Genomic DNA, 14313 nt, shown 5'->3' with positions numbered 1-14313 from the left:
AGAAAAAAGAAAAAACAAAGGAAAAAAAAAAACCTAATGTGAACTATTTCTCTGATGAGGTGTCATCATCAAAAAATTAATTGAGTGGCATGAACAAACGTTTAGTTCCATCATTCCACATCAAGTAAAACAACATGGCTTTATGTGCACGTGTACGTCAGTGCTGTGTGTACCTGTCGGGGTAGGCGGATAGGCTCCTGTGTGGACAGGTGTGGGGGGGTAGGGCCCCACGTGGTAGGCCCCCTGCCCGGGGTAAGGAGCCTGTGTGCTGGGCAGGCCGGCTGTGGAGGCCGGCCGTTTGGTCTGGAACATGCGTCTGTACGACTGACTGATGTCACTGTTTCTGGGGATGGTGGAGGACTTGTCAAAGTCAGACTGCTGCTGCTCTGACTCTTGGTCTCCAGCCATTGAGAAATAGTCATAGTCTGATACTAGAATGGAACAAATAGAGAGGTCAACGATGTGTGCATACAACAATTTATTGTCTGTTATGATACAGGATAAAAAAAATTAAAAAAAAGAAGAAAAAAAAAAAGCGATGGAGCAGCGAACTTTAAAACTGGTGAGCGTCTGATTCTGTGAAGAGTTTCTTACCTTGTGAAGGTATAGTGTCTTCAGAGCAGCAGGGCGTGTTGGTCTGCGTGCTGTAGCCACTGGAGCACTGGATGGAGTCCCGACTAGACCTCTGGGTGTCCAGCTCCAGACCTCTGGATAAGGCCAGAGCCAGTTCATTACGGGCCTCAATATCAGCAGCCTGGAGGAAAACCGATGATATCAACCAAAGGGGAAAAAAAAAAACCCTCTTAGTAATAAGAGTCTGAAAGTATCACTGTTTGGATAGAGCAAGGTACAATTCATTAAAGCCATTAAAGCCATTAGGTACAACCTATTAAAGTCATTAAATGGGAACATTAGTGAGGGGAGCCTATTCATATCTTCTAAGTGCCGTGACGGCAAAAACGTCGGCCTGCTGAAAGTTGAATGTGAGGTTGTCTGAAACCGAAGCATCACAGATGGTTTTACATGTAAACTGATCAGTATGTTGATAAGCCTCATCGATTATGGGCAAGAAAATGTAACAGAAACACTGAACAATGTTTTTTGTGCAAATTACCACAGCTTTCATGCATAAACTTGATGGATGAGAAACATGCAAGTGGAGAAATCGTACAGTGCTCCCTGGCATCTCATGACATAAAGGAACAGAGAGCAGAGACCAAGACACTCAAAGTAAAACAACAAGTTATGGAGACATTAGAAATGCTAAACCGAAGAGGAAAATTTCCCAAGAGTCTAAAAGGAGAACAGATATAATAGAGATTGAACATGAGCTATTAGTTAGAAGAATGTGTTACCGAGTAAACAAAAAAAAGAGTAAACAAGCAAACAGTGAAGTCATATCGAGCTGAAAACCCGATTGGCTAAATTTAGGTGTGCTTCGTAATAACTATACAACAAAAGTAATTAACCATATTATCGAATTGAAAATAATCTGCCTATTGCAAGAGCTGCAGTGGAACACAGATGAAGAATGAGACCTTAAGAGAAGCAGGCACCGTCCTGTTCTTCTCCTCCAACGATGCTGACTGGTTCGACGTCTGTAGCGCAGCTGGAGCCGAGGTGGAGACCGAGGCCGGGCCTGAGGAAGGGCTGCTTTCACTGTTCACACTCCCGTTACTGTCCACCACAGCCGGAGGCTCCTTGTCCTTCTTCCTCCTCAGTGTGTTGACCATAGGCTGGTCATACGGCCCCGGCTTCGCCCAGTCCTGTAAACAAAGACACGTCAGGGTTTACCGTTAACAACTACACGTTTCTCTGATGAGCGTCTCGCTTCGTCTTTTTGTTCTCAGTTGTGAAGATTTCCACCAAAATAAAAAAAAATAAAAAATTGATTAACTACAAATGTGCGCTGCATGTGTGAACGAAGTGAGGACGAGGCGAATGGAAACACGTTGACCATCATGTTTGAGGTGATGAACAAACCTTCCAGCTGGGTACTCGTGATGAAGGCACCATGGGGGAACCCATCGTGCTGTAGTGAGGGTAGTCTGGCAGCAAGGCCGAGGCGGGACGTGACCATGAACGGGTGGGGCAGGAGGAGGAGGTGGAAGATGAGGAGGAAGGGGAACAGAAGGGAAAGGCGGTGCCTGACACTGAGCCCAAACTCCCCCCGTTGCTATGCAGGTAGGGGGAACCGGCCGGGCTGTACTGCTCAAAACCATTGGACAACTGCTGGTGTGCGTGCCGGTGGGAGGACGGGTGACGACCGAAGGAGACAAAATAAATGCAATGGGATAAATTATTGATAAACAGTGGAAAATAAAAACAAAACGGAACACATGATGAGGACAAAATACTCAAAGGAATAAACAGAAGGAATCCATATTGATCACATCGAAACAGAACAAAGGAATTGGTGACAAAATGCTGAACTGAATGAAAACGGATGCACGTGTAGGGGAGTTCAGTGTTCCTGGGTTCCTTAAACAAACTTCAGTTGATGTCACGGACACCCAAGTTTAAAGTTTAGTATGCAGTGGTGTGTTTCATGCTGATAAGGTTTGATGGTGGGTGAGTGTTTTTCACCTTGTCAGTAGCGTGCTGAGGTGCAGTAGCAGCAGCGAGAGAGGAGGGGGAGCTGCAGTCACTGTGAAGCTGCCCAATCTCTGACACCTCAGAGGAGCTGGAAATGGGACAAGGCTGGAACAGCGAGGGCAGCAGCAAGCAGCCGAGACCAGAGGGGCAGGAGAGGAGGAGGAGGAGGAGGAGGAGGAGAGAAAGAGAGACGGAGAGGAAGAATTGCAAAGACAGACATGTCAGCAGGTAGACGGAGAGAAGCGGTTTGTTAGACAGCAGAGGCAACTTTTCCACAGTTCTCAGCAGTTAGTGAGGAGTACAGCCAGGTGACCATAGAGGCTGTGGAGGAGGTGCACTGGGAGGCATACCAGCATTAATTACATTGACATCAGCAGTGTTATGTGTTGTTGTGCGTTGGAGCCTTGCTAACGGAAAGCACAGTCAGTTGTGATAAGGGATGCAGATGTTATGCTCACAAACTCAACTAGTGTGTTGCATGGTATTTTAAGGGGAAGCTTAGATACCGAAAACCTGTTTATCTAATCAACATTGATCATTCTAAAATAATTTATTACTTTCTAAAGTTGATCCTGTGTAGTAGACGGGGGGCTTAAAAATGGATGGAAATAAAAGAGATCCATAAGTTTAAAACCACGAGGCGGTTCTCTTTCAAACATCGGCTACTGAAACTATACCAAGACTGAGGCAATGAGAGGGTGGATTTCCAGGACTGTACTGTAAATGGGTCAGGGATCCGCTGCCAAACCACCTTCAGTGCATCATAAAAACTTGGAGCCTAACGATACCAGTGTGTTCTGGACGGGGGGAACTCTGGGTGCTGGCGTTCTAGGAAAACCTCATTTGGAGCAGCCGCTCTCACGGTTGATCTCAAACCACAAACCCCACACAGACAGTCCCCTGGACTATCTCACTAATAATTATCTGAAACCCTCGGTCAGATGGTGAGATAAAACCGACAGAATGAGACTTGCTGATAGAGACGTGCCCTAAGTGGCTGTAAAACACACTGTTGACACCGTAGCATGACATTTTACTGTGATCCATTTAATGAAAATACATCACAGAGTACACTCCTGTCTCTGAGTTTAGCCAAACCGCAGTCTGTCACAGTGGTCGACTGTATAATAGCTGGATGGGCCTGACCTGTTTTGCCCTGGGCTAGAATGGAGGCAGACTAATTTCCTTCACATTTATGCTATAATAATAGCAGTGAAATGACTTCACCATGATCACACACACTTCCTGCTGCCAGATAACTGCCTCTCATCGTGGCTAGAGTGGGGGGAGGGGGGGTGGATCCAGAATTATGGTTTAAGTGTGGGTATCTGAGTTTTTTTTTTCTTACCTTTGTTTCAGCTGGCATCGACGACGATGACTTGGACGACGTGTATTGGTCTTGTGAAGAAATGAAGCCCGAGTCGTGGGAGGAGATGCTAGAGAGCCGAGCTGGTGCCTGCTGGGGTAGCGTGGAGCTGCGGTATCGATGGCGGGGGTGATGGTGGTGGAAGAGGTGGTGTGAGGAAGAGGAGGAAGAAGAGGAGGAAGGAGAATGAGAGTGAGAGCCACTGGATCCCCGGGAGTCACTACTGTTAACGCTGTTCAGACTACTGTGAAAGGGGAAGAAGCGAGGGATGAGGGGAGGACCAGAAGAAGGAGAAGTTTGACGGGGAGAGAATCAAGAGCACCCACAGACATGGATTGAAGAAGGAAGGCCAGGGGAAAGAGGAGATGGAAGGGATAATAGGGAAGATATGAAGGCAGATGATTTGGGGGGGGGGGGGGGATGTGGAGGAGACAGGGTGGGAAACAATTAACACAGCACACCAAGATGCAGCAGGCAGTGACTGAGGCCAATCCCGTCAAAACAAATCAACAGAAGGGGCGTGAAATCATAATAACAATAATTACAGGCAGGAAATCACAGGATTTCATGCCTTCGATTAAGATTTTTGAACATATTCACACAAACATTAATGAAAAACAACAACAACAGCATAAACAGAGTCTAATTACTGTGGGAACTGAACATCTGAAGCAGATATTGCAAAATCTTTACAAAGAAAAATACCTAAAGCATGTACCAAATTATGTATAAACTTGACAGTGAAATGCACAAGAACGAGACAAACACCCTAGCCAGCTTAAGCTGTGAGTGCGTACAGCATCATGCACAGGCAGACACACACACGTGTGTGCATTTATCAAACAAAATCTGTAAAACTCAAATTGTGAAGCATCAAAATTTACATTAACGGTTTCACAGTAATTCATGGATTCCAGGATTTTATTTTTTTAAAGCATAAGAAGCAAAAGCTTCAGATGAAAATCCCCCAGACTATATACGAATCAAGAAAAAAAAGAAGCTGTTTTGTTCTGGACTGAAAGTCTTGTTGTTACTCTACGACCGGCAGGTAAAACGTGTAATTTCATGTATTGATTCAATCATCACCCACAACCACAAAATACTACAGATGTTAAAAGATTTTAAGCAGATGCAAAGAAATACCGAACCCAGGTATTACATATCTTAGTTTAAACCAGAGCAGTTCTGGACAAATCATTGAGATGCACAAAAAGCAGGCAGGAGAGAGTGAAGAAGACAAGTCTGAACTCCTACAAAAAAAAGTTCAAGAATTTGCTGATTTTTTTGAAAGTTGTCTTATCTCTGATGCTTTTAAATTTATCTGAAGGAAATATTTGATATCAAAACGTGCAAAGATGAAAAAAAAAAGTGCAAATCATTCCAGCTCATATTGACCACTAGGTGGCAGACATAGTTTGGGTATAGCAAAAGTGACCAAGGATGGAAAATATCAAAGAAGTAGATTTAAAACCAGTGATAGGGTGAAAATAACATCTGCACATTTGATTAGATTCTGCCTGTATACATGCCAAGCATTTATCGTACTGTATGATCTGTGACTTAAACACTGTCGACAGGTTTATTTCACCTTCCCTCAGTTCTGGAAAACTGTTGACCAATGTACGTGCAGCACTTTGAGCATTTTGAAGCAAACTGTATCACAAAGCATTTTATGGGTGCGGTAGGTAAATCTGTGCTGGAAAGACAAAGCCTCTCTTTGACTTCTTTTAGTTTATGAGCTTTGTGATTGGCTGTATGAGCTTACCTGCACATGCTGGACTTCCTGGACATCGTGGTGCTGGGGGATGAGGGAGGCGTTTGATAAGACCAACCGTAGTCTGAGCCCTTCAGGTCCAAGATCACCTGAGAGGCAGGGAAATAGTCATTCTTATTTGTGTGAAGATGAAAGACACTAAACATTTTATCCAAGGAGTTTAACCCCTTAAATAAGCACAGAAATAGAACGACATGTCTTTTTTTCAAAGGATATATTGTTGTCATATTTGTCTTTGATGATTTTCCTCACCTGTTCACTGGCAGGTGGGAGCTTGTGCGGGTCAGAAGTCAGGGCCTTGAGGTCATCGGAGATGGCCTGCAGATGGGTAACCTCTCCCAACATAGAAATCTCCTCATCCTGCAAGAATAAAGGACACAAAGAACAATGACATTTAGAGGTAATAGAAGATGAATACTGTTCAAGTGGTAAATGTTATCAATTCAAGAGTTTAGTCAATAGTGAACACGTTATTACATGTAGAAAAGTGTTTAATGACTGAATGATCCCCCCACCCCCCTCTGTACTCACCACTACAGGCCGCAGCATGGCTACAAACCAGCAGAATCTCTGTCTCTCCTCTATGAGAGCCTTCCTCAGAGCCTGTTTCTCCGTCTCTTCCAGAAGAATGTATTTGTCACTGACGTCCTGCATGGCGCTGTCCAACTGCGGTTGGATATCACCACGGCCTTGGAAACAAAATAGTCACAAACACAGTGTGTATGTCATTACAGGTAGCATAAAATGACCAACGACAACCTCACAATGTAAAAAGTGATGATAGAAATTTGACTACTGGACTAGAACGTACTATAACATGCATGAATTATCACAAACATTATGATCATGTAGCAATGAATGAACATTTGTTGGCATCCGTTTTTTTTCCAGGTGTTATCTACTTCTCAACAGGTCATCTTTTTTTTCTTTATTGTGGACATTGCTTTCGTAAAAGCTACCATTCGATGTCCCCACTACTTTTTGGCCATCACCTCAGCATGAAGGGCCTCTGAAGTGTTTCCTGTCTCTTGTTCAGAGCTGGCAAACAGGTTATCGACTTTAGGCTAAGCTGTCACTTGTCTTGGAAAACTTCAGATAGCCAAAAGTGAAAAACATTTAGACTCTTCCACTGCTCTTTGTCAAACACTTAAATGGTCACGAGAGACTGTGTGTGTCTCGTTTCATAATGACAAGAGTGCAAGGTATCGACAAGACCATCTGGTCCCTGTACTGTGTATGCGTGTTTAAATATGCATATGTAAATCCAGGAACAATTACAATCCCAAGGTTATCCTGTTATTCAGCAGTGTGTGACTTTGTGCTTTGTGTGTGTTTAAATGTGTGTGCGTGTGTGTGTGTGTGTGTGTGTGTGTGTGTGTGTGTGTGTGTGTGTGTGTGTGTGACTTCAAGAGAAGATACCCTGAAGTCAAATCAAGCCCTCTTGAGTTTTCTAAGGAGGCAGGAAGGCTGGCGACTGCCCAAGATGACATACAGCGGGCCTCAGAGGCATTACCTAACCACTCAAACTACACACACACACACACACACACACACACGCACATGCACACACACACACACAGTCTTAACTTTGCTACATCAAGGTTAGGCCCACAGTGAACCACTCTCTAGTCTCGCTGTCTGCTCTTGTGTCTGGGCAAAGATAACAATCGGGCGTCTTTCCCTGACGGTTGATGTGAGGCCCTGCAACATTCAAATCAGTCGTAAAAATGCAGAGATGGAGTTGCGCAGGCAAATCCTCCTGGACTCCAATGTAAAACATACGAACGTGCATCTTATCTGGACAACAAAGTATCAGCTCTTTTTCTCTGATATGTCACTGCTGTCAATACATAATACAAGAATTAGCATGTAGGAGGCTAATTTTCTAACGCTTTATCTTTTCTATTACTCTACAAGACCAAAATTAAATTGATAATTATCAATGGCTTGCAGCACACATAAATAGTAGTGTTCAACGAGAGTAAAAATGTGTATATCACGGGTCAATTTGAGTCCCGTGCAGAAAGTTCTTCGCATTTAATGGTTGTTGCCAAAGTAAGAGAAACTCAGCTGCGACGTGTAGAGAATCAATTCACTGAGCTTGGTGGGATGAGTTTAACGCTGGACTCGGTGGAATGCGAGTTATGTTTGCATTTATGGCCGCTCCTACTATATCACATTATGAAGACCATCCACTGAAGAAGCCAGACTAAAGAGTCCAAATTGCGGTGTATATTTTTCAGTCTCATGTAGATTCAAAGGCAGCTTTGGGAGCAGACCAGTGTACAATTACATTGAAAAAGGGTTTGTGGAGAGCTGGCTGTATGACTGAACATGAGAGAGCTTAGACAGGCCTCACTCATTCCACTGATTTCCACTGCAGGAGCAGACTCATTATTATTCGTGTCCCTGCAGGCAAAGTCTTTTTTCCATCTTGTTGCCCATGGAAGATATTTTTAAGTTGGATTTTTAAATCGTGTTTTAATCACTAGTTATAAACAGCTGGTCAATCAATAGTGAAAGGTAAAAAGACAAATTTTGTAACGTGTGCATGTGTAAAATATAATTTTGAGCACTACAGAATTTAAAAATGTAATGTTTTGTTTTGAGAATAAATAAGTTTTCAACTCGAGGTCTTTGTTGCCCTCAATGCGGCAAAATAGCTTTTCACGCTCCAAAGCCAATGATGCTGCGGTGTCTCCTTGGCGTGCTTCAGAATGAAGGAGCGCACTGAAATCTGTTTTTTTTCCCACGAGTTCAAATACTGGCAGACTGTTTTCTCAACATGACCAAAGTGGTTTTGGAAAGACACCACTGTAAGTTGAGGTACTTTGTCTGAGACGGATGGAAAGCCAAATATTTTCTTTGTTGCCGTTTTTGTAGTGCTCGTGAGTAGCTTTAGTAGTGCTCAGTGGTGACTCTACTTCTACTTTTGTTGACGGTTGACTTATTAAGAAGCAACATATTTTTCACTCATTGAATGGCATGAAGATATTTTTAATCTTATTACAAATGCAAGAAAAAACTTTTGGCGCTCATGTGAAAAGTAATCATAAAAAGGTAAATATTATGAACTACTTTCAACTGAGCGGACACAGGCTGAAACATATTTCTGATATATTCATTTCTTAATCACGTCGAGACAGACATTAAAGCTGACGTCAAAGACGTAATTGCAGGGACGGAGAGGGTTACACAAAAATACAGGGACACACAAGTGTGTGAAAGCAATGCAGGCACATCCTGGTATGAAATTTCAAATTGTGGTGAGCAAAGAGGTTGTTAGTTCTGAACCAATGTTTCTGTTATGTTACAACTTTGTCCCTACTATGGGTTGTTTCTTGGTTTGTCCACATTCCCAGTCCCTGCGCTGTAACTTCTGCATCTGTGCAAGTATGTGAATGACAAGGTCCTGATTGCTGCTTTTCCTTTCTCTTCAACCCCAAACAAACACTGAGGTTCATTGAAGACTTGTGGTCACTGTCTGCTCTGTAAACAAATCCATGCTACAACATATTTCACCACCATACTCAGTGTTCAGTTAGAGGCACCTAGTTTCTGTGACATATACTATAAATAGATTTTTTTTTTTTTTAGATTGAGGCTGAGTATATTACAGCCTTACAGTTTTACACCAGGATGAAAAGTGCTAACATACTGTAAAAGTCCAGTTTGAGTATCATCCTGACAGACTAATCTCCAAAATATGGCAACACTAAAGCACCTAACATCCACCAGTGGACCTTTCCAGTTAATTCATCGTCAAGATTTCTTAGTAAATGTCACCAGTTAGCTAATTCAATAATCCACAGCACTTGGAGCATTAAGGAGGAGAAGTGCTTTGATGTGACTGTGACAAAGATTAATAATGTGATTGTACACACAATGCTGTACTGCAGATGTTAAGCAAATGAGATCAAATTTGTCATTTATTAGCAATATAATGAAGCAAAGGTTTGAGGTTAAAAACACAAGACCTACCTGAAGACTTGAGAATTGTACTTTAGCTGTATTCAAGAGTTGTTTTGAGCGTTTTGACTGAGGGGGTTAAAATGGCCCAAAGTCTGCGCACACGCAGATGCATGTGCGCACACAAATGAGATTAACTGCTCCAGCTTTTACATGGCCAATGATTACATTAGGTTGCAGTCACAGGCTGTTTCTTAGCGCGGCCAGGGTTTCGGGTCAGAAAAACACCCTCACAAGACACGTATCAAAACCTCATATATGGACTCGCCAACACAAGCAGACAGATGGTGGAGTGCTCCTCTTTCAAGTAGTGTGACTGAATCTAATAGTCTATGTCTAACTTTGATTTAAATATTTGTGTATTTGCTAAGAGCCAGGTGCAGTTGGAGAAAAAAAAGTTATCCTCGCTCACATTACTGGGGGAATCTAAAAAAAATACTTTAATGAAAGAAGGCTGCTAAACAACTTTGTGTAGTTTATGTGAGATAATGGCCGTTAGATCTTGTTCTTTCTTCCTTGTCAGAAACAGTACAACAGTACTCCAGTAAGAGGTATAATCCTGTAGTTTATCATGTTGCACAGGTTGCTGTATGTGCACTGTGGGAAAAAAAAACGTTGACTGTTTGAAAAATGCATATAAAAGTAAGTAAATCCGAAGTTTGGATTCATTAATTATCTGCTTTTATCGTTTTTCATTAGCAATTCTACAGTGCGGACAGATTAAAAAAAAACAAAAGAGAACATCTTTTAAAGCATCAAGATTTTCCAAAGTTACGTTTCTTTCTGGCAACACTTTCTTTTATTGGTTTTGTGAATAGGTGGCTTATTGAGGATGAGACACAGTGTTTGTGTGCAGAGCAACAGAGCGGAAAATTGCTGGCATGGACCACAGTCAAGACCGTAGAGCTGATAAACAAAAAGAAACGTTGTACAACTTGATCTAACACCACACACGGGACCTGTTTGGACCCAGGTGATCAAAAGTCAGCTGAGAACTTTACTTCACCTCCTTTGCTCCCATAAACATTATCTCCTCATTTTACTTTAAACCACAGCATGTTATTATTATGATCTGTAATTTTCTAATGGAACCCTTGAGTGTGTCGGAGCCCAGGGTCACCTGCCGAGCTGCAACTCTGTTTAGTTACAAAACCACTTCTTTACTTAATATTCTTACCAACATGGCGCCTCTAACCCAGAACTACAACCAGTGAATGTGAATGATCATAAAAAAAAACAAAGGCGAGACGGTAAAGGAGGCCACAGTAAAAAAGGATGGACCCTGGGTTTCTGTACCGTGAAGTAAAAACATAGGGACCACAGGTTCACGGACTATATATCTTTATGAGCCAACATGCTATAGCAACCAGACAAGAGTTGCCATATCTGTGGAAGAAAATTAAGTATGAAATCTTTCACAATGCAACCAAGACGATTGGTTGAGCATTATAGTGTAAGCAACAATCTAGACAGTGTGTCTATTCCACAAACTGACTTACCGAGATTATCGGCTGCAGTGCAGCATAAGGTGAAGGATGATATCAGAACCACATGGGGACAAGGAGAGGAAAAAGATCCAAGTCAACTAAAGAAGTGCTAAACACGAATCCATCACAGAAATGTGCAGCTTTGTGTGTCTGGATGCCTGTGTAAGCAATATAGGAATCTCAGAAACACGTAAAGACAAAATAATCCACCAATATGTCATTATCAAAGTAATACCATTATCAAAGTGTTTTCCACTGGCAGCATCAGACAATACTTAGACAGATAGTGTACATATTTAGGTACACCTTGGTGCACAATTAAAGTTGATGTGATCTGATATCTCTTGTGTGCTCACATGTTGATGCAACAAACATTAAATATTTAAAAATGTAATGAATAGTCAACTAATTCCATTTTTTGTGTGGGGTAGTGGTCTCTAGGCAGATGAATGTGTATGTAAATCCTGAGCCAAGGGAACTGCAGATGAAAAAAAGCCCCCGTCCTCTCAGAGTGTTTACCAAGTAAGGTAATGTTTAGCTTTACCAGAGTTGCACAACTTAATCAGCAAGGACAAACTTCTTCTGTACAAATCACAGCAGTCTAATGAAAAATCTATATATATATATATACACAATTTGGACCTTTTCCCATTTATCTATTTGAAATAAAATTTTAAAAAAAATGTCTTCACAAGTTGTTTCTTCAGCAGAACCTTCTAAAAGCATGCTGTTGGATATTAATAAGCAGATTTTTTTTCCTTCAGTACTGAATTTGGGTTTTTATAGATAAATATCAAACAAAACTGAAATCAAAACCCATGTACAATGTTCAAGTTAACAGTCCAACTGGAGTAATTTACCAGGAGATGGGTTGTTGCGTTTTCTTTCTGTCCTACTTGTACACTACTTGGCACAGCAAGCAGACAAAATATTTCTAACTTAGGCATGTGGGCATCCAAAAAGTCAGATGACTGCAAGATTCACCTAGAAGTTAATGAAAACTCCAAATGTCTTCGGTCTGGCTGGTGACATATTTTATCTACGGGAAAAGCACTGACTGAATTTCAAGAAGCCGACCTTTACATGATCGGGATTCAAATAAATATTTATATAGCTAATCTTTTAGTGTGACTAGAATAAAAAATTAAAATTGAAAGCTTCCTTAGCTTGGTTATTCGTATTAATTTGTAAAAAAAAAATGTCTTCATCAATAACAGATTACTTTCATCTGGTATTGTTATATTAGTTAATTCACCCTAGTTTTACTTTAAAAAGAAATTATTTTGTCGCACCTTTCTTTGCTTTCTTCTGAAGTTTCAGTGTGTCCGAGGACTTCTTCTTAATTTCCTGACGAGCTCTTTTGTACTCTGAATCAAATGGACAAGGAAAACAGGTCAACTAACAGTGTAAAGGTACCGTTTTTAATATACTTAGTAATATGCTGTGGGAGAGGAACAAACTAAAATAGTATGACAACCTGATTATCACACTTTCTTTGAAGTCATAATTTCTTGTTAAATGTTTGGGTCGTATACGATATGAATACAGCTGATAAAATAAGAGCACGGAAACCTAACATATCTTGAAAGTTCTTCCATGTGATTATTTTTGCTCATCCCACCTTTAGCATGGTCCTTGTCCAAAGTGTTGACTCCTCTTTTCCACTCCTCCATCTGTTCTTGTAGAGGGTTGATCAGACCCTCCAGGAAGCCCCTGTGAAAACAGCAGGTTAGTCACTTCTGATCTGAGGTCAGCCTGATCAATTAAACAATTTACAGTAAGTTTTTGGACATTTTAGTTCTTCAGGCTCTGTGCTTCAGCAGATATGATATTAAAGGGCCAAGTCTTAGCTTTAATTAGAGTAGATAGAGTAGATCAATTAAAAAACAAAAAAACTGTTGGAAATACAGCAATTTTAACACAGTGCAACAGTTTATCTGTCACCCAATTAAAGTAGCAGACAGACTGTCAGACTTCAAAACAAGCAGGTCTGGTTTGTCTTTGTGTTTGTATGCTGTATAATCTCGTGTCAATCGTTAACAGGCAGACAGCGAGGGAGAAAAACACAGACTGTGAGAAAAGAGACAGCCCGTGTCTGAATGTGCGTCACAAGAGGAAGTAAGAAGATTGTGCAGTTATGTCTGTCAATCATTACCCAACTGTGCCCGTCTTCCAAGATGTATTTGGGAGTGTGTTTAAGAGGCTGAGTGCGAGAGCTGGACAGCTGCAGTCCTAGCGCACAAAACCAAAATTAGACTTCTCTCCCGCTTGCAGACATCTCTACAAAGTGTGTGTGTCAGTGGGTGGCTGGTGATCATAGCCCCCCTGTGTACAGCCCCTGCTATGGAGATCCAAGTGGAATCTCTACTGAAATGCCAACTGAAATTAGAGAGCCCCTTGTCTGTGTGGTGTCTGTGTGGTGTGGTGCGGTATGTGTGTGTGTGTGTGTGTGTGTGTGTGTGTGTGTGTGTGTGTGTGTGTGTGCGCGCGCGTCTTCACTGAGACACTATAAGATGCATGTGCTGCCAGACAAATCGTCTCTTTCCCAGCATTCCATGACTCGGGGCATTTTCACCAAACGTCAAAATATGGCGAGGTAATAATTCAAATGCAAACCGTTTTATTGGGGTTGCACTGCTTGGAGAACAGTTTGGGTCAAAGTTCATTAACTGTGAGTTACTACTATGGGAAACCCTGCAACATATGAAAATGTGTTTCTTTTTGAAAGTTTGACAAACTTGATCAGAACTAGAAAATTACATTATAATCAAATGCTGCACCACTTAAAAGTAGCAGGGTTTGAGTGTGGTTGGTAAATGTAAATAGAAATATGGTTGAGAAGATCTGAGGAAAAGAAAAACTCTAAGGGCCTGATTTACTAAGATCTCAAATAAAGTGTGTTAAACTGCGTGTTCCTTCCAAAAGTTTGTACATTTATTTTGCATCCGTTTTGCAGATGACTTACTAAGAGTATTTGCGTCACTCATATTAGGTGCAAATCGCTGTATTTAAATGAGGAGTTTGCGTGCGTTAAAGTGATTCCAGCAATGGAAAACAGCGACCGCAACAGGAAAAGGAAGTCGGATCCCATTGAAATGAAGAAATAGAAATAGAAATAGAAG

The 14313-nt window shown here is 41.6% G+C and overlaps 1 protein-coding gene across 6 annotated transcripts in view; it reads right to left on the bottom strand.

Moving 5' to 3' along the window:
- LOC138194446 (protein MTSS 1-like) overlaps nucleotides 1-14313 on the bottom strand; it is a 51867-nt gene that overhangs the window by 3548 nt on the left and 34006 nt on the right. Inside the window, exons 5-16 of one of the 6 annotated variants that reach the window (XM_069143188.1) lie at nucleotides 12813-12904; nucleotides 12484-12558; nucleotides 11204-11215; nucleotides 6267-6424; nucleotides 5988-6095; nucleotides 5727-5824; nucleotides 3944-4205; nucleotides 2587-2700; nucleotides 1984-2229; nucleotides 1539-1766; nucleotides 595-754; nucleotides 174-431 (exon numbers count right to left, since the gene is read on the bottom strand). In XM_069143188.1, coding sequence (XP_068999289.1) covers nucleotides 174-431; nucleotides 595-754; nucleotides 1539-1766; nucleotides 1984-2229; nucleotides 2587-2700; nucleotides 3944-4205; nucleotides 5727-5824; nucleotides 5988-6095; nucleotides 6267-6424; nucleotides 11204-11215; nucleotides 12484-12558; nucleotides 12813-12904 — 1811 coding nt within the window. The remainder of the gene's footprint in view (nucleotides 1-173; nucleotides 432-594; nucleotides 755-1538; nucleotides 1767-1983; nucleotides 2230-2586; nucleotides 2701-3943; nucleotides 4206-5726; nucleotides 5825-5987; nucleotides 6096-6266; nucleotides 6425-11203; nucleotides 11216-12483; nucleotides 12559-12812; nucleotides 12905-14313) is intronic. The other 5 variants (XM_069143189.1, XM_069143190.1, XM_069143192.1 and 2 more) reach the window with 5 other exon arrangements.

Source organism: Embiotoca jacksoni, unplaced genomic scaffold (genome assembly GCF_022577435.1).
Source record: "Embiotoca jacksoni isolate LCO1_2020_lvr unplaced genomic scaffold, fEmbJac1.0.p SCAF_11, whole genome shotgun sequence".
NCBI lineage: Eukaryota > Metazoa > Chordata > Actinopteri > Embiotocidae > Embiotoca > Embiotoca jacksoni.
The sequence above is the reverse complement of the archived record's forward strand: the minus strand, read 5'-3'. Positions and strand labels throughout refer to the sequence as shown.